Below are 19,248 nucleotides of genomic sequence, written 5' to 3'. Positions count from 1 at the left end.
TGAATCTGTGAAAAGGAAATTAAATTTGTTAAGCAAGTCTTTCCCCTCACAAAGCTTTGCTGGCTGTGACTCTGTGGTCCTTCAGGTATTTTTCAATAACTGATTCATTCCTACCATTAAATAATTCTGGATTCATCTTGGACTTTTACCTTGGGTTTTTGTGGCCAGGTTGTGGCTGTGGGTGGTTTCTCTAAGAAGCTGCTAGAAATTTACCCCATGTCTGACAGAGCCAATGCCAGCCACCTCCAGAACAGACCTGCTGCTGGAAGAGGCTGAGCCCATCAGTGGCAGTGGTAGTGCCTGTGGCATGATGTAGTTGAGAAGGGTGTGGGAAAAAATCTGCTGCACAGCAGCGGCGGGGAAAGAGGGGAAATCCATGAGAGAAACAGCTCTGCAGACACCAAGGTCAGTGCAGAAGGAGGGGGAGGAGATGCTCCAAGTGCCAGAGCTGAGATTCCTCTGCAGCATATGGAGAAGACTGTGGTGAGGCAGCTATGCCCCTGCTGCCTGTAGAGCTGGAGCTGCAGCCCACCTGCAGCCTGTGGAGAACCCCATGCCAGAGCAGGTGGGTGCCTGAAGGAGGCTGTGACCAACGTGAAATGCACGCTGGGGCAGGCTCATGGCAGGAATTGTGAACTCTGGGTGAGGAGCCCACGCTGGAGCAGGTTTGCTGGCAGCACTGTCTGTTCCCCAAGGACTGAATCCTGTGGGAGGGATGCTCTCAGGAGCAGTTTGTGAAGAGCTGCAGCCAGTGGGAAGAACTTGCGTTGGAGCAGTTTGTAGAGGACTGTCTCCCGTGGGAGACTGCACAGTGGAGCAGGGGAAGAGTGTGAGGAATCCTCCCACTGAGGAGAAAGCAGCAGCAGAAACAACATGTGATGAATTGACTGCAGCCCCCATTCCCCTGCTGCTGCTGCAGGGGAGGAGGTAGAGAATTTGGGAGTGAAGCTGACCCTGGGAAGAAGGGAGGAATTGGGGGATGCGTTTTAAGATTTAAGATTTGTTACTCATTATCCTGCTCTGATTTGACTGGTGATTAATTCAGTTGATTCTCCCAAGTTGGGTTTGTTTTGCCTGTGACAGTAACTCGTGAGTGATCTCTCCCTGTCCTTACTTAGACCCATGAGCTTTTCTGTCTATTTTCCCTCCCCTGTCCACCTAAACAAGCTGAGGTCAGTTCATCTCTTGAGGTTACATTTAGGTAAATTTTCAGAGAATTGGTGCTCTCAGAGACATGCAGTGGCGCTTACACTGATTACTCTAGCACATTCTTCATACTTGTATCTAAGGAGAAGTATTTAAGGAATTTGGTTAGCAGGCTTTGTTCTTACAAATATTTTTGCCTGGAGACACCATCATTGTATTTGTGTATTCTATCATTTCAGTGTCACTTGTGAACTCAGTTCAATTAGGTTTTTTTTAAAACCTCAACTCATCACAAAATTATTTTTCTGCATTTTGGTGATAGTAGAATTAGTGCTGGGTTTCAGGGCTCCTACGCAAAGCCAAAATCCCACTTGCAGTAGGTGCTGCTTTCAGCTCTTACTTTTCATTTCTGTTTTAAAATTGCAGGAGTTTATATCTATATATATATATATATATATATATATAGATATAGATATAGATATAGGTATAGGTATAGATATAGATATAGATAGATAGATATATATATATATATCTGTATATGCCTATATATATATATCTATAGATCTTCTTTTCTGCAAACTTCATAGAAAACAGCAATTTTGTCTACTGAGGAGTACTCTAAAAATGTGATTTTTATAGAAGGCCTGCAGAAGGTACATCCTACTTCTCAGTGTCAGGAATAGAAACACTTCAAAAAGGAGCTATACTTAAACGTTAGTTCTTTTCAGTTCATAAATCAGTCCAATGAATATTAAGACAAGAGGATATTAAACCTAAAGAAGAATGTGGAAAATAGCAATCCTTAAAAAATAAATGCTTATGTGTTGTGTTATTTAGTGTGTGGCTTTATCATTTCAACCTTCAAAATTGTTGTGAGCATGCCAGGTGTAACTGTTGCACCAAGTTTTTTTAAATGTATGGATTCCTTTGATAATTACATCAAAGCATGATGACTTTTCTTGTTTTTGCTGCTTTTAAAGATCTGATCTTCAAGTGCAAACCACATCAGGACATCGTGATAACAGTAAAATGAGATGTATTCACAAACTTTTCTTGGAAATGCAGCAAAAGAAAATATTCAAGAACTTCTGCTAGGGGTCTTTTTTCCTTTAATTGTATGCAGACTAGATTAAATATATTTTTTTAATGTGTCAGCCAACAGCAGCAGGTTACAGAGAAGGTGATCTTGCATTCTGGGAGGACGGTTTATACTTTTTATTACCAGCCATATGTTGAGTTTTCCCTAAGTTCAGTTTGTGACCTCTAGAGTGCACTTTCTCCTGCATGTTAATTGTCACTTCTGTCCTTCAACTGGTTACTTATCCCATGCTGTCTTTTTTACTTTTCCTGCAATCTGGCAGTGTCTAGTTAAAAACATACTAACCTTTTCTCTATTGCCTTTGAGGCCAAAGAAATATTTATATAAGTGACTTAGACTTCAAAGTAAGCTAGAAGCCACTGCTCACACAGATTTTTGGAGTCAGTTTTGGAATTTTAAATAGAAAAGTTTAAAAGAGTGGCAGAGAACCCACAAGAAGTGCAAAGAGTAAAATGGTGTGGTTTATTTCAAGTAAAGCTTTTCAAATCACTGCATGGTGCCAAATACTCAGCTCTTCAATACATATCTGATTGTGGAGCTTGTCTTGTGCAAGGTGGTCATTCACAGGACCTTTGTATCTGCTTTTAGGAAGTAAATATGCAGTTCTGTGTTCTGGGAGAGGACCCCACACACACATTTCTTAATTCTTGGTGGGAAAGATGAAGGAGGATCTTAATGTGATGAAGGCCAGAGCCTTCCTTTTTCCCCACAAAAAGAGGTTCCCTGAAGCAGAACGTGTTGGCAAGAGCTTTTTGCTTGTTGGGAGATAATTGTGTGTTACAAACTTTGGGATAGGACAAGAGGTTGATGAAGAGTGGGCTGAAAGGCTTTTCAGAATATGCTGTTTATTAACGGAAGAGCTTTCACAAAGTGGAATGACCCATGTTTAGCAGTAGCTGCATATGTAATTATGCTGCCACTCAGACGCCTGAGGGGTTCATTTAATTACCGTTGATTCGTAGTCTCAAAGGAACTGAGAGTTCAGCCTAAAGCTCAGTTATAGGTGTTTGAGGGCTGTGCTCTATTTTCAATTTGACTAATGAATTCTTAGAAGAAAAACATCTTTCTGAGATTCTCAGGAACAGATCTGATGCTTTTGCAAGGTTTAACACTGATCTTAGCATAGCTATATTTTTTATGCTAGTAGGTTAAACATAATATTCCAAAATACTTTATTTTAATAAATGTCTATATGCTAATGTGAAAAAAACCCTAAAAACTCCAATAAAACTCTGCACAAAATCATGGACTCAAAGTTAAATTTCTTGGTGTAATAATAGGGATAGCATTCCAAGGTTTCCTTGTTCACTCTGGCACTAGGTATGTTAGGCCCAAAGGATAAAATTTTCAGAAGTGCTTAAGGGATTTAGTAGCAGAAGCAAGTTCCAATTGATTTCCAATGAAATGTATACTCTTGAAATTCTTTTGGCAATTACAAAATCCCAGCGTACTGTCCAAGCAGCATTGCAAACCAGCCCTGTGGGCAGCTAAAGTATTTCTCATCTCCCACTAGGACATCAAAGGGGCAGTTTCATCCTGGGTAAAACAGGATACTCAAGTGTGAATTTGCCAAATGGGCCCTTAAACAGGATCAGGTTCTAAAAAAAATTCCTATATGGTGTTCTGCATTTAGCCTCTGCTCATTATATAGTTTTTTTTGACATTATGAAGAGATGCTGCTTACCAGAACTCAAGAAAGCACCTTTTTTATTCCAGTGAGAGAAAAACTGGTCTTGCAGTTGAGTCACTTCATTTTCCAATTTTGCAAAGAATTTCCTGGATGTTTTTGGGCAGTTCATTTTGAACCAGATGCTACTGCCTTAGGTCATGTTACATCGTGCTGCACTATGTGACTGCTCATGGTGTGAGCAGGATTAGCAGCATCTGGGCTTCAACATCCCCATTGCTCACACCCTGGAAATTCACTGCAAGAATTTTGCAGTGAATTTTGCAGTTTTCCCATGGCAGCAGGAAGATTGTCATCAAACTTCTCATCTTTCTGATTTCCTTTGTTCTTATTCCTGCCTTACTTTGTGAACCAACATCCCATGATTTTGTGTACCCTAAGTGTGATGCTGCTCGGTGATGTTAGGTTGCAGAGGTTAAGAGCTGAAAAAGGGAAGTTCAGTTTTGCCCTGGACATCTGCATTTCAAAATTCAACCAACTTAAATTGGAACAAAAATCAATTTTTTTAATGTCTGTGCCAAAAATCTCTGTTGCATGTTGACTAATAAGTTTAAACATGTCTTTTTCTGTAATGCCATAGAGGTATTGATAATTATAAATGCTGTTCAGAATTAAAAATGGATACATTTAATTAATAAATACTGAAAGAGGATACGAAGTGTTTCCAGAACCTTCTTTCCACTCTCCTCACTAGAGGAAGAGTAACAGAGAGGTTAATCATGGTTCAGCTCAGATTTGTTTTCATATTCCTTGTGGAGTTTGGTTTGGTTAAGATTGCTCGACTTCTCTAAGAAATGGGCAATGCCTGTCAGGAAAGCTAATGACCTGTGCCATGGTGAGAGCACATTTGCTAAGTGCAGTAATCAAATATTAGTCTGTCTGTCTGTAGGAACATAAAGCATGAAATACATAGTTCTTACTTGCACAGCAATTTGTGTAATATTTCCATAGGACTCAAGAGCATAATAAGTACTTTACAGCTAAAAATGAAACAGATACACACTGGTCTCTAAGGCCACAGCCAAATAACAGTGCATCTGTAGGAGTTCTGAAATCAGTCTTGCATGTGACTTTCAGAGGACGTTTTACATCCTCTGGCCAGGCACATAAGCCAAGTACAGTGCTCTATTTACTTTTTGGATGTGGGTAATGCAACCACTGTTTCTCTTCCGTCTTTATGGCTGTGTATTTTTTTGTTTCAACAGTGGATCTCCTGAGTCTGTCTGCTGCCTGTGATGCCTTGGACCAGCACAACCTCAAACAAAATGACCAGCCAATGGATATTCTGCAGATCATTAACTGCCTGACCACCATTTATGATCGACTGGAGCAAGAGCACAATAACCTAGTCAACGTCCCCCTCTGCGTGGACATGTGCCTCAACTGGCTTCTGAATGTCTATGACACGTATGTAAGGGGGGCTCAGGACGTGGCAAAGCTCCAGAAGCTTTCCCAGTAGCACAAGGGGAGGGGGAAGGTGTATTGAGCTGTTTGCCTCATTATAGCATGGGTGGCTTGGAGCTGAAAAAAAGGGTAGTTGAAGTGAAAGTTTAATAAACCTAATGGTTTAATGGCTGCATTTAGCTGAATCAATACAGCCCTTGGTTAGGCTTACAATCCTGGATTTACTAAGCTAGGTAATGAGAGAACTGGAAAACAACTTTATAAGCAGATTTTTGTGTTCAGACCAATTCTGTAACTGCATGTCTGTCCACAGTAGGTCATGACTTTACATTTTAATTTATTTTGGTAAAGAAATTCAAGAGAATTATCAAGAAGCAACAGAGTGAACACCGTATAAACTCTTGCCTGTCTATATCTCTGGATGTTAAACCTTTTCAAATATGTCAATTTTCCATAGCTTTCAATCTGTCATTCTTGTTCAAAGATGGAAGAGGGTCATCTCTTGTCTAATTGTGCAACCCATAGCTGTAAGAAGATTTGAAAAACATTTAAGTCAAAATTTAATTTTAAAATGTGTACCCATCAGTATAAACACAACAAACTAAATATACCTGAATAAAATTTATGGGTATTCCTTTTAAGTGGGTTAATGATACTTCTTATAATGCATAGGCAAATTCCAGCATATGTTTGTAAGCTCATTTTAGAATAAGCCATTATATTTGTATTTGGTGAATTTAATTTTTAAAAAGCCAGTTGTATGTTTTTAAGGTTTTTATCAGCCACTTCCAGCCAGACATGCTCATTTCTGTGGCAGAATAAACATTTACCTGTAGAATTGGAAGGTCATGGGACAATTACTGTATTTCCATTGACATTTTGAACCATACTGTTGTTATAGGGTCATGACATTGTTCTTCCATCCACCCTTTGTCACAGCAGTGAAGCTTCAGTGATCACCTGCAAAAAAAAAAGTACAGATTTGTACAGATCATGTCTTCCTGAAGGATCACCTCCAGTCTGGTTTTTTTGTGACATCCGCTGCAGCAGCTGTGGATTACCCAGATTACATTATATTTCTTACAGTTTTCCAGTACTAGGGAGTGGGGCTATATTCATTCAAGAGCCAGGTTTTATTTGTTTAATCTGCTTTGGCTTTCACAGAACAGTGGTCCACTTCTTAGTTACCATGAACCATAAATAACACGTAGATGAGGACTCCCAGTTAGTGAAAACAAAACATGTGTTAGGGATATTAATCTGTATCAGTCACATAAGAGGCAGAGAGGGAGCTAAAGGTCATTCCACAGGCTGCTCCTAAGCTGAACTGTCCAGTTTGGATGTGGCATGTGCACTAGCCATATCCAGTCTAGCTTTCTCTAAGTTGCACTGTGCTGCGAGTACAACATTTGAAATTACAATTATCTGCCTCCAGGCAATTCCCTAGGTGTGCTGAGGAGCTACATATTGCAGGGCACAATGGAACACAGAGGTGTTTTATGTGTGAGGAAAGCTTGTAGCTATTTTACCAAAATTCAAGTTTAAATTACCCTGGTAAGAGAGATGACCTTGGGGTTACGTGTGTTTAGTTTTCATTGTAAACTTAATAGGCAGAGATCAACCAAAGTGCACAGTGCTACCAGAGATGTTTAATTAAATGTACTGCTTCTTTACTTTTCTTATAATTGAAAACTGTCATTTGTAAAGATATTAATCAAATTCACAGTCAATGACTGATCTAATTATGGGTACAGCTCTGCAAATCCAGCACATTTCGGATTTGTTTTAATTGATCAGTCACTCATGCTCATTTGCAGTAGCTTGCTAAATTATTGGTTTGACTTGGGAGGAGAGGAGAGTGAACTGAACAACTCATGATTTGTACAAGTTTCAATTTAATTGCCTCGCAGAGCAATCATTATTCTATATTCTTCTCTTGTGTAATTTGCATGAGTCTGGTATTCATCAGGAGGAGTTTCTCAGGGCACAGATGATAATTAATTTGGAAAAGATTTGAGGGAGAGGAGTGAGAGGACCAGAGTGTGGAAAGCATAGGTAAACTACAAATGCTTCTTATTCATGATGAAAAAGGTAAGATTCTTTAATAAAAAGCTGCAAATTCTGAATTTGGTTTTGTCCACAGGTTTCTGTCTGTATCTTTTATAGGGTTTGCAGGGGAGATGTGTGGGTAAATGAGCACTGCTGGCTCCTCAGCTCTTTCATAGGATTAAAAAGACCACGTGCATCTTTACCTGTGGTGCAGCCTGATGCATGACCATGGCCTGCCTCTACATGATTTATCTCATTCCCAGTGGGGGCCTTACTGGTGACGCTTCAAAGCTGTTGATAAGTCTCTGCTTCAAAAATGTTGGGTTTAGGCATTAGCTTCCTGTTTTGTGTATGTCTTCGTTTGCAATAGATGTTACATATTTGAAATGCTATCAGCAACACAAGTCTGGGGGGGAAGCCAGCAACTGGAAGTAAATTGAGTTAAAGCAGATGAGTGAGAGAAGATGTGAAGGTTTGTCAGTGCGTCGCCGGCAGCTCAGAGGAGGATGTTGTTCTCGCTGTCACATTAGAAAGCAGAAGTAGTAGCATGGGCATGTTACAAGGCAGGAGTGAGCGTGGGGGGGAGACTGACAGGCAGCAGGGGCTGGCTGGAGTGTCCCAGCCCCTTGGCACTGCACAGGAGAGCTTTGAGCCCTGCCAGGAGGAGCTCAGAAACCACACCAAGGTGTTAATGGCATAACTGTACAACCTGCCTGCCCTGCCATGATTTCTAGGCAGGCTTTATCTTTCACCTGAACATATTACAAGTGTCTCTGTCACTGCATACTTCTGGCAGAGGCTGGTTTTTCGTGCTTGGCTTCCTTGTGCCTTTTCAGGCAAGTCAGGGCATGGCTGACAGACTAAGCAAAGACTTTCTAAAGCGACTGTTGCATTGGATTTCTGGTGGAAGTAAAGCTATATTGTCTTTGGCAAAAGGACTAGTTTGCTGTTCTGTCAGGGATCTCATCTCCTCTGAGAATCACTCAGCAGCAGTTCATAAAGAAGCCTGTTCAAGGAAGCACAGTGTGAAGACCCTTTGCTCACTTTTTTTATAAAAAAGGAGATGAGTGTTATTTTCGATTGAGGCCATTTCACGTAGAGTTGATACAACAGCACACTGCAGTTCAGCTATGCCTGTGAAGCCACAGCATTGTCTTATTTTTCTACCTTGACTAATAACCATCCAGCTTGAGTATTGTCTGAGAGATTTAATTTATGAAGCCTACAGTACTGCAGTGAACTTGGTTATAGTAAACAAATTATGACATGATTGGATTTTATTATCAGCCAGTGTTTCTTTTCCATTAGGGGTCGAACAGGAAGGATCCGTGTCTTATCTTTCAAAACCGGTGTCGTGTCCCTTTGTAAAGCACACCTGGAAGACAAATACAGATGTAAGTCCATGTAATTGTTTTGGGTTTACCTTTTGTTTGTGTTCCTGTTTTATTCCTCCTGGATTTTTATTGAATAAACATTTAAATAGCATACAGAAACATTATTTTAGATATTGCAGATGCAAAGTGTGTTGTTTCACCTTGCACTGTAAAGTTATTTGTTCCCTGTAGTTTTAGGTAATTTAGCCCTGGAGTTGCCAAATATTTTGATCACACCCCTCCCAGCAGAAAAAATTTTGACCAAGCACTTCCAATAGATGTAGATGTATTTATAAATTATGTACATGTACTGCTGTACTAATATATTGTCTACATTATAAAGCATACCAAAAGAAGAAAGTTAAGAAGGCTGTGATAAGGATTTAATGAGCACTATTTTGAAACTTTCTATTGAATTTATTATCTGTACAAAAAGTTTTTCTTTACTGCACCCTGATGGATTGTCTTGAACTCTCCCTGAGGCACAAGAACCCCTTCGGAGACCATGGTTCACCTTTACACACAAAAATGCATGGCTCCAGGCCACTTGCATTACACTGATTTTGGATATATTAACTTTTTTTAATGATTCCCACATTGTGGCCAGTCTTATTATGTTCTTTGTGTTTAAATATAGTTGCTACCTTTAAATAAATAAATTTTAATAAATAAATACTAAAGGTGGGCAAATTTTGCGTATTTTAAGAGAAGAAGTACTTGAAAAAATTCCACTTGCAGTCTTAGTTTTACATGACTAATAAGTCAGTTCACTAATGAGACTAGGATCTAGAAAAGAACTACTCATAAAGGTAGTTCTCAAGAATAACTTTTTTGTTGAATTAACTGGTATCACTCATTCAAGCACTTAAAAATACCACTGAAAATCAAACCTCTAGGGTTTGACCCAATGCCATAACAGTTCTTCATCAATTGTTATCATTTTACTCTCTACGAATGCAAGCTGAAGAACTCTAAAGAGAAAACATACAGTACCAACAGTGGGGTCTGTGCATGACAATGTGTAATTGGATCAGATTTTAGGGCAATCACAATGAATGTCACAGTTTAGATTTCTAGATGTTTCTTGTGGGTGTTAAGAAAAAGTATTCAGAAAAATCTTTTAAGAAAATTAGTACAGATATTTTTCAAAATGATATTTCATCTAAGATTATCAAAGTTATAAAGGAAAACATTTATTCATATTTTAGATTTTCCTGCAGTGTGTGTGCACAGTAATGCATAACCTATTAAGTGTCCTATAACCTTGCTAAGGACATTTAATGTTTTAATGATGGAGAAATTGAAAGCTGAATAGCTGTGGGAGAGGAAGGAATTGTGTCTGTCATGCCATCCATGCTGAAGTCATAGTGCAGTTGCCATTAGTATTGCTGCAAGTATGCAATGACTTGCACCCCTTACAATTTTTTGTCTCATTTGTGCAGCAGAGCAGAGTTGGTTGTGCTAGAGCATGAGTCTTAAGGCTTGCAGAGGTGATGGAAGCATTCATCCCAGAATTATTCATTATAAAACTAGACTTTGCAAGAGTGAAATTCATGTAATTAAAAAATAATCCTTTCTCTATCTTCCTTTGGAAGAAAACAGGTGTCTAAGCAGTGCTAGGAAAGTTATCTCAAGCAGTGCTGAAGCACCTTTATAATTGTATCCCTGGTGTTGGGTAAAATATTAAAGTGACTCCAAAAAAGAACATTATTTTATTCTAGTCTTATTTTTTTTTAACTGCTGAAAAGTAAGGAGAATTTATTCAGGTAATGTATTGTCAACAGAGATGTTGCCAAATAAATATTTCATTTAATGGTAACCTGTTTCTTCCTTTTATTATGAATTCTATAACCTCCTCAATATATATAATAATTTATTCCCATCAAATTAAATTGAGTTTATGAAGGGATAATAATTCTGTCTTGTAAGGATTCTTTTCTAGAATGATGCAATAACAGAACATGGCATCAAGTGACATTTCACTTCAGAAGCAAAAAATTAATATGATATTAAAATTTCTGATGGATGGCAAGCTCTGCCATATTGTAGTTTTTATTTTATTATTATTAAATTCTCTTGAATTAAAAGATCATCATATATCAGAGTTAGGGGGCTTTTGGTTATCATTTTACCTCATCTGGAAGAGAAATGGATTCTCAGAGTTGTACGTTGATTGCTAAGACTTGAAAAGGTGCTCTATGTTGTATGACATTATTTTACCATTAAACATTATTTTTTAGACATCTGTGCTGTGGCTTGAAGATCCTGCTGTTTAGTTAGCTGTGTTATCGAGTCTCTGCTTCTATGACCAGTAATGACACAGGTGCTGTGTTAGAGTGGCCTTTCTTCCCAGGCACAAGCCAGTAACACTATTAAAAATTACCACAAGACTCACATTTCACAGAAAAACCCCCGTGTTTATGGGAGCAAAAGCAGCCAGATGGAAGTCGTATTTGTGTTCATGTCCTCCAAGGCTGTTGACCGCACCTGTGAGCCTTGGAAACGACGCAAATCTGGGCTGCTTGCCACATCCTGGTGGTGATGCTTGACCTCTGGTGTCCTTCTCCTTCCTCCAGACCTGTTCAAACAAGTGGCGAGTTCCACTGGCTTCTGTGACCAGCGCCGGCTGGGGCTGCTGCTGCATGACTCCATCCAGATCCCCCGGCAGCTGGGGGAGGTGGCCTCCTTCGGGGGCAGCAACATCGAGCCCAGCGTCAGGAGCTGCTTCCAGTTTGTAAGTCCATGTTTTGCTGGCTCTGAATTTCCTGATTGGTATCTTGTTGTGAGCTCGCCTGTACTTCCAAGGAGAGCTGAAAATCTGGGATGAAGATTAGGGTACTGTGGGTATGTGATGTCCAGAGGAGGGCAGCTAGGCTGGTGAGGGGCTTGGAACACAAGCCCTGTGAGGAACGTTTGAAGGAGCTGGGGTTGTTTAGCCTGGAGAAGAGGAGGCTCAGAGGTGCCCTTATTGCTCTCTACAATTTCCTGAGGGAGGTTGCAGATAGGTGGGGTCGGTCTCTTCCACCGGGCAGCACTGACAGAACCAGAGGACACAGTCTCAAGCTGTGTCAGGGAAGGTACAGGTTGGATATGAGGAAAAAATTTTTCACCGAAAGAATAATAAAGAACTGGAATGCTCTTCCCAGGGAGGTGGTAGAATCTCCATCTCTGGATGTGTTGAAAAAAAGACTGGACATGGCACTTGGTGCTAGAGTCTAGTTGAGGTGTTAGGGCATAGGTTGGACTCGATGATCTTAGAGGTCTCTCCCAACCTCATTATTCTGTGATTCGGTGATGGTAGTGGCCTTTGCCTTATTAAACTGTTCCTTTGATGAGGTGTATTTGAATTAGCTCAGATGGAAGATAATTGGGGCTCCTGTTGGAACTTTACCCTACAAACAGTGTCTATGTTGCAGCAGCTCCTGGTTTTACAGTTTTCTATTGCCCAGCAGTAGATAAGTGTTTATTGCTGCTATGTAGGTGAACAGCAGTGGTTTATCTGAATTTTGGGCATGTACATAGCAGTGACAACCAGGTGCCCAGGGGAGCAGTAGGCAACCGCCTGCAGTGCTGTCTGGGGGCGAGGAGTGCTCGCTGAGCTCCTTCCACTCCTTGAATGGATAATACCAGTTTTCTTTTAAAAAGACTACTGAAAGAATTCCTGTCCTGTCTGTTGAGGAATATACAGCAAACTGGAGGCTCTTTTTCAGACTTGTAAATTATTTAATCTGGGGAGGAAGAGAGTTAAGGGAATTATTCATCCTTATCATAACTACCAGCAGAATGCACAAGATGAAGACAGCTGCTTAGTGAAAAGGTAGAGGAGGGGAGGTAATGTATGGTCTGTGATTAACTCTAAATGCATCTTCTACATTACAATGGAAGAAAGCTCTTTTCCCATCTCCTCACTGTCCCTGAGGGGTTTTTTTGTTTGCTTGGGGAAGGGGGGAGTTGTTTGCTTTTTTGCCTGCTGCTCAAGTTTCATTATGTAGTAGTTTCAGTTCTGTAGTAAGCAAAACACAGCAAGTGTTTTCAATGAATATTAATGCTTGGAAGTAGACTGCATACACACAATGACTTCGAAAAGAATCTAATTCTAAAATCACCACGAACTTCAGTTCTGATGGGACATTTACTTTCTGTATCTTTGACATTTCCTGTGACAGATTAATTCTACAGGATTTACATTTGCTGTTTCTGTCATTCATGTCATGACCTTTGATAATTCTAATTGGTATTTGATGCCATTTCAGAATGAGTGTTTTTTAGGGCTATGTCCTGGGTGAATAACCCATGCTCACAAACTGTGCACAGTAATGTTGATAGCTGTGTTAGACCTTGCTGGTGCTTTCAAGCCTTGACTTCCATGTTGGGCTTTCAAGTGACACCAGCACAAAATGATTATGCAGCAAATCCATGGTAAAAATTTTGCACAAATGACCTTCCTCAGGAATTAGGACTCACTGGATTGTGTTATTTTCCCAAGTGAATGTCAACAGCACTTTAGAACACCATTGAAAAACTGATAAGGAAAGTGACCTCAGAATCTGGCAAAACCATAGCTTTTTTTAAAGAGGGCTGCCATTCTGTGTGTTTACACTAGGAGTCAAACAATATAAAATCACAGTGATGAAACACACCAAACCCAGTTTTTTTAAAGTAGGAAGACTCTGTGTAGATCTGGGAGTTGCACTTAGTGATTCTTGTGGGTTCCTTCCAACTCAGATTATTCTGCCATTCTGTGATTTTGTGATAACTGTTTATTTGAACAAAAGGAGCTAGCAACGTCATCATTGGAAATGAAGACATGCCAGCAGGCTGAAAGTTGTACCACATCCAGCTGCTGGCATTTCTAGGAACAGCCCAAGCACAGCTGGACACAACCTTTGGCATGCTCAGAAATCAGAACATCAGAAAACCTGAAGTTTCCTTCTCTTACCTGCACTGAAAAATAGATTTTTTTTCTTACCTGAAATAGAAGAAATGTCATCCTCTCTTTTTTCCTTCAGTTAAAGCTTCATTTCAACTCTCACAGTGCAGGTTGGTTTCCAATCTGGGCTGCAGCAGAAGAGAGTTCTTCTAGGAGGGACAGAAAGGGGGAGGGAGGCTGAGATGAGATGGGGAGATAGAGGAATAGGTGGGATGGAGTCCTAGGGAGAGGAGCAGAAATCTAAACATAGGGAAAGCCCTAATGAAGGCAAGGGAGAAGGAATTAAGGAGTGGAAAATAAGGATAACTCTTAGGGAATGACAGTAGGAACAGCAGTAAGAATAATAGTGATGAAGGAAACAGTGTGAGTCGAATGAGGCATGAAAGAAAGGAGCAGCCAGGAATGGAGATGGGTAAAGAGATAAGAACTTCCCATGAGAAAGGGAGAAGGGGAGCACTGAGACATCCTTTCAGTGTAGGATTGTGGGAACCAGAATCCATAAGGCTGGGATACAAGAACAGAAGTGTTGGTGGGGGGAACACGGAGCAGGAAACAGGGAGGCTGGAAAAGCAGTACTGCTGCCCCCAGCAGCCTCCTGTTACTGGAGCAAGATAATTCATTTTTGAAGAATATTGTGGGGGTTGATAGTTTACATTACTGCATGGAAACTAATTTAAGTCTTTCTTTGTACGCCCACATTGAGGAATGCTTTTTCTTTAGTTTTGTTTTTTTTTCTTCCTTTTTTTCTTACTTCTTTCTGGTGATGATAAGCCAGCAATGTAATTGCAGTCATGTCAGAGTTGCAACAATTGTGTGCTTCAGAAGTGGTTCTCCCAGCTCCCTTAGGTTAGGTGCCCTGGCAACGGCCTTGTCTGTCTGCACAGCACCAGAAAAAAAGGGGATGTTTACTGTTCCCAGAGATAACAGGGGAAATCTCTCCTGCTTTTTGAAGTATGAGTCCTTGGGAATGAGGTTTGGGCAGGGAGGAGCCCAGCCCTGCTGTTGGCAGCAGCCTTGCCTGCTGCACACCTCTGCTCCTGAGAACTGGGTCCTCTTCTCCCGAGGCTGCTGCTCCAGTCCTCCTGCTGCTTCTCCCTTCCCCAGCCCTGAAAGCACTTGTGCTTTCTGTAGTTTTCTTCATTTGCAGGAAGGTGCTGATAGAAGTTCTTGGGAGGAGAACGATATCATGAGACTCATCTTTCCTATTTGGGGCAGGGGTGTGTAATTTCTGCTTTGAGATTTTAAAGAAAAAGTGCTTTTAAGTTTGGAGAGCAAAGAGCTTAATCCAGTGACCACTTGAAGACTGTCTAGTTCTGCTTGAGCTCAGAATGCATCAAAGCAATCTAAAGATCCATGAAAAATTGAGTGAATTCAGTGTTGCTGCAGTGTGAAAGGACTTTCCTTTTAGTTCTGTGATGAGTAGGTTTTTTAAGTAAACAGGATAGGGAAATGATATGGAGTGAAGGACACATGGTTTTAATCACAGTGGAAAATTATTAATATGCTTTCCTCATATAGTGTAAACAGGACCTAGGAATTCACATTACTGCCTTGGATGAGTTACTGTGACATTGGGACTGTAAAGAAATGTGATGAGAGAGCAGAGTGTAGCTCAAATTAAAATGTCCCTCGCCATTTCTCAGTAAAATGTTGGACAGTTGGTTCTTGGTTATAAAATGCTTTAAGTATGCTCTCTTTCAAGGATATACTTGAATTAGAGTACTTGATGTTAAAAACTAGAACAGATGAAGCTAAGGAGTAGTAAAATATGTCCAGTTAACTCATACATGTATTTTAAACCTTGTTTTGCTTCATTTTGATGATGCAAAGTATTTTAATATTCTGTATTTTATAGTCTTCATTACTAGATTTGTACTTGATCAATGGTAAGGCAAGATTAGCCTACTTTCTAAAACCATGGAAGTGTGTCCAAATATGGTGTATTTACTCATGCAAATAAAATCCAAAATAGAGCTTTTAGTCCTTTAAGTGGCATTTGGGTGTTACAAATCCTGGGCCAGGACCCTGAAAGTGACTTTGGCCATAAATGCTGTGATTTGAATTGGTTGGACAGTTGTTTCTTGAGGCAGTTGTTTCTTTTATTTTTGAGCAGTTAGGAAATATCAGTACTATGTACAAATAACTACACATAGTTATATATACAAGTCTACATGAAAATAACTTACAAGTGCAGTGTTACTGTTGAGGGACTCAATTTCTTTTAACAGATTCAGGCAGCTCTTGTTTCTATTCATAGGATATTTCTTCTGCTCCTGGCTCTGACAACAGAGAGCTGGCCAAAGGGAACTAGCAAATCCTTCCTCAAGCTGCTGTGCTGTAAATGTCATAAAACAGCAATTCTGGTTTTATTTCAGCAGGATTTTGTGAACCTTTCCCTGACTTTGGAGGCAGTCTTGAAGAGTCCTACGAGTGAACTGCTTTCAAAAGCTATTTTAAAATGGTTTAAGGGGTGGGGACCAGGAAGATGCTGTTCAAGTGTGGATGATATAAAACTACACTAATTCACTTCTGGATTCATGTTATTTTATTTTATTATTCTTTGCCACACCACTAAAAACATTGGCTGCCAATGCAATCAAGTGTAATGCAGGAGGGAAAGATGAGGGTGAGCAGGATTAGGTCTGGGGAGACAGGGTTGCTGTTACTGGCTTCTCTGCATTTTCAGACTTTAACAAGTCATAAGAATCCCATCCGTTAGTTCTGTTCATCCAAAATAGTATTTGCTAATATAAAGCTTTCCACCCAGGGTGTAAAACACCATTCAATTAACAATGTTAATTTATTTCCAGGCAATTTCCTACACTGCACATAAGCAGAATATAGCTAATCATAAAATGTTATCAGAAATTTCTGCTGTATTATCTGACTCAGTCTAAAAGCATACCACATTGTTCATGAAAAATCCCAACTGTATTTTGTAGCATATTTCCTATTATGGACAGACAAAGTTAATATATCATAGGATATTTTTTCAGCTACTAGCTAGAGGAAGAGAGAGGGAGGGAAGAACAAAAAACTCATCTCCCAAGTATTGCATAAAGATGCTAGCACCACCCAACTTCCTATTTCACCATTGTTTCTGCAAAATAAATACTGAAAAACAGATGTCTGGAGCATAATGAATTTGAATGTCCTCCATAACAAATTGTTACTTGTAAGCTGGAAAGGCCTTAATGAATTTTACTTTATGATTCACTCTGTTATTACCATAAAAATTGTGAGTTGCACAGAAATGTGTTCAAGAGAAGAACCATTAATATTCTTTACAGCTTGATCTTGTTGCTTCAGATATGAACTGTATGAATTCAGCCTTTTTCCCGTATGTAAAATCTTCAGCTGCTGCCTTACTGGATTTAGAGATTATTTTAAAAATTGTAATAGCAGCTCAGGAGACAGTTGAGAACTGTCTGTCCTATACTGTCTGACCCTGACCAGCTTTTCTCCACGTGGCTTTAAATCTTCATGTAATATAATTCAGAACCAGTTCTGATACATTTTAATGCACCTAATCTCTCTGAGCCCAGGTTTTGTACAGCTGCCATAGGGAGCTCTGCCTAGGCAGCTATTGGGACTGCTGGCAATTGACAGTGACTGCAAAATTAAAATAGATCTAGGGTGTTAACAGAAAGTCTTTCATTGCTGCAGCATTTTCCCTGCAAATTTAAAGCAGCTACAAGTGGAGAGCAGCACTTTGAGCGGCTCATTCTTATTCTGACTGCAGCTTGCACTGCAGCATTTCTGTACACCTCATGTTTCTGTATTAGCAATGGTATATTAAAGAGATCCTCTTAATTTTTTTAATTTTTTTTTTTTTTTGAGGCTTAGAGGACCTCTGTATAGAAAGTGCAGTCTGCTGGGCAGGGTTATGGTTTGCCAGTGTAGTTGCTGGCTAAAGCTGGGTCCCTGAGTGAGTCACAGAAAGCCTCTCCCCTGCCCTTTTGTTGCCCTGCCTTCCAGCTGAAAATATAGATGGTCATATTTTAGAAGCATGCCTTTCACTTAGGAGTTCCAAAATTAATTTAATTCGACTGAATTCACTGATGTACTGTGGCAGAAGGCAGTATTCACTGTTCTGAACAAATCCTTTTGCCAGCGTTGACTGGATTTTACTGTGCTTTTGATTTTCTCTTTATTTGGGTGGGGGGGCCTTCCTAAATTCTGCAGCTGTGTGAAAAAACAGAGAGCTAGGGCTTAATGCAGAAAACTTCAGAAGTGTTTTAGTGCATATTCTATTTAATATAACCCTTCGATGACCATCAAATTGTGAAGGTCTTTATCTGAATAATTGTAGATGTATTCTGATTTGATGTTTTTACCCCAAACATCCAAAAAAAGAATGTTTTTGACTGTACTAGAAGTCCATGTCTATGGATCCCAAGTGTAGTGATAGGAGTCGTTGGATGATTTCCCAAACGAGCACCTTAAGAAGGAAGCTCTGACCAAGAATCTTTGTTTCTGATTAACTAAAGTATTGCAACAGCATTTTAAGTCAATTTTAATGCAATTCATTATTCAGGGCATATTACAGGGCTTGTATTTCACATCTTTTTTGTGCGGTTCTGTCTGGGAGACTGCATTTTTCTTAGCCTTCAAATATTGATCAGTTAATTTGTTTGTCAAGGTTATAAACACTGTTAGATTTAAAAGAAAACACAAAACAAAACAACAGCTAATTGGTTTTCCCTATAGCTCTCTCTCCTGCAGATCTGTTGGGGTATTTTTTTCTTGAAAGTTATTGCTAGCATTTTTAGTTCAATAAGGTATTAGCTAGATTATACTAAACTCAAATTTCATGAGAAACTGGACAAGTAACTGAAAGCAAGCATAAAAATCCTCAGCACTCAATCCCCTGTTCATCTTGGTCCATGTACATGATACATTAATGCTTATTATTTATTTAAGTGCTTCAAATAGGTTTGGAACCACAAAGGAAGACAGTCAGCTTTGTGAAGTTTAAAATATAAAAGACTGGCCCACTGAGAGCTGTATTTGAAAGCATAGAGAAAAAAGAAAACAGAGGATTTAAATATATTCAGACCATAAATATGCTGTTGCTGTGGGGAGCATGGAAGGAAATGTCTTGAGGAATTGGAATTAGCATGTAGTGATGGTTTAGAGAAACAGAGCATGATGTTATCCCTCTTCATCACTTGGGCTGTTCCCTGTATGGACATATCCTCCCTTCTCCCACCTCCCCACCAGAGCCCCTTGAGGTTTCCACCTGATCTATCACCTCACTTTCAGCACTGGAACCATCTCCCAGCTTCTCAGGTAGCAGTTTTGTGCAGGCTTCATGACACCCTGCTTGACAGAGGGCTGTTTCCTGTAAACACTAACTCCATCATTGCACTCTTTTCCTTTAAATCCCTTTTGATGCTCCTTGCCTTTGTTCTGCCCTGTTTGCAGTGTCCAGCCTGCTGGTACAGTGTGACCTCTACCCATGCACACAGATCACCACTGTTTCCTTGTGGGTTTTATCTCTTTGTTTTCTTTTTCCATACTGTGGGTGCCCTGGGTAGGGATGATAGATCATTTTTTT

General features: G+C 39.9%; 1 protein-coding gene across 13 annotated transcripts in view; it reads left to right on the top strand.

Annotated features, from left to right (window-relative positions):
- The window catches only part of DMD (dystrophin), a 979,946-nt gene that overhangs the window by 914,036 nt on the left and 46,662 nt on the right, over positions 1–19,248 (top strand). For all 13 annotated transcript variants that reach the window (XM_059839939.1, XM_059839938.1, XM_059839941.1 and 10 more), the window contains 3 exons: positions 5,138–5,339; positions 8,694–8,779; positions 11,335–11,492. In XM_059839939.1, coding sequence (XP_059695922.1) covers positions 5,138–5,339; positions 8,694–8,779; positions 11,335–11,492 — 446 coding nt within the window. The remainder of the gene's footprint in view (positions 1–5,137; positions 5,340–8,693; positions 8,780–11,334; positions 11,493–19,248) is intronic.

The sequence above is a fragment of the Haemorhous mexicanus genome, chromosome 2 (genome assembly GCF_027477595.1).
Source record: "Haemorhous mexicanus isolate bHaeMex1 chromosome 2, bHaeMex1.pri, whole genome shotgun sequence".
NCBI classification, from domain to species: domain Eukaryota; kingdom Metazoa; phylum Chordata; class Aves; order Passeriformes; family Fringillidae; genus Haemorhous; species Haemorhous mexicanus.
Note: the sequence above shows the minus strand (reverse complement) of the source record. Positions and strands in the feature narration are given on the sequence as shown.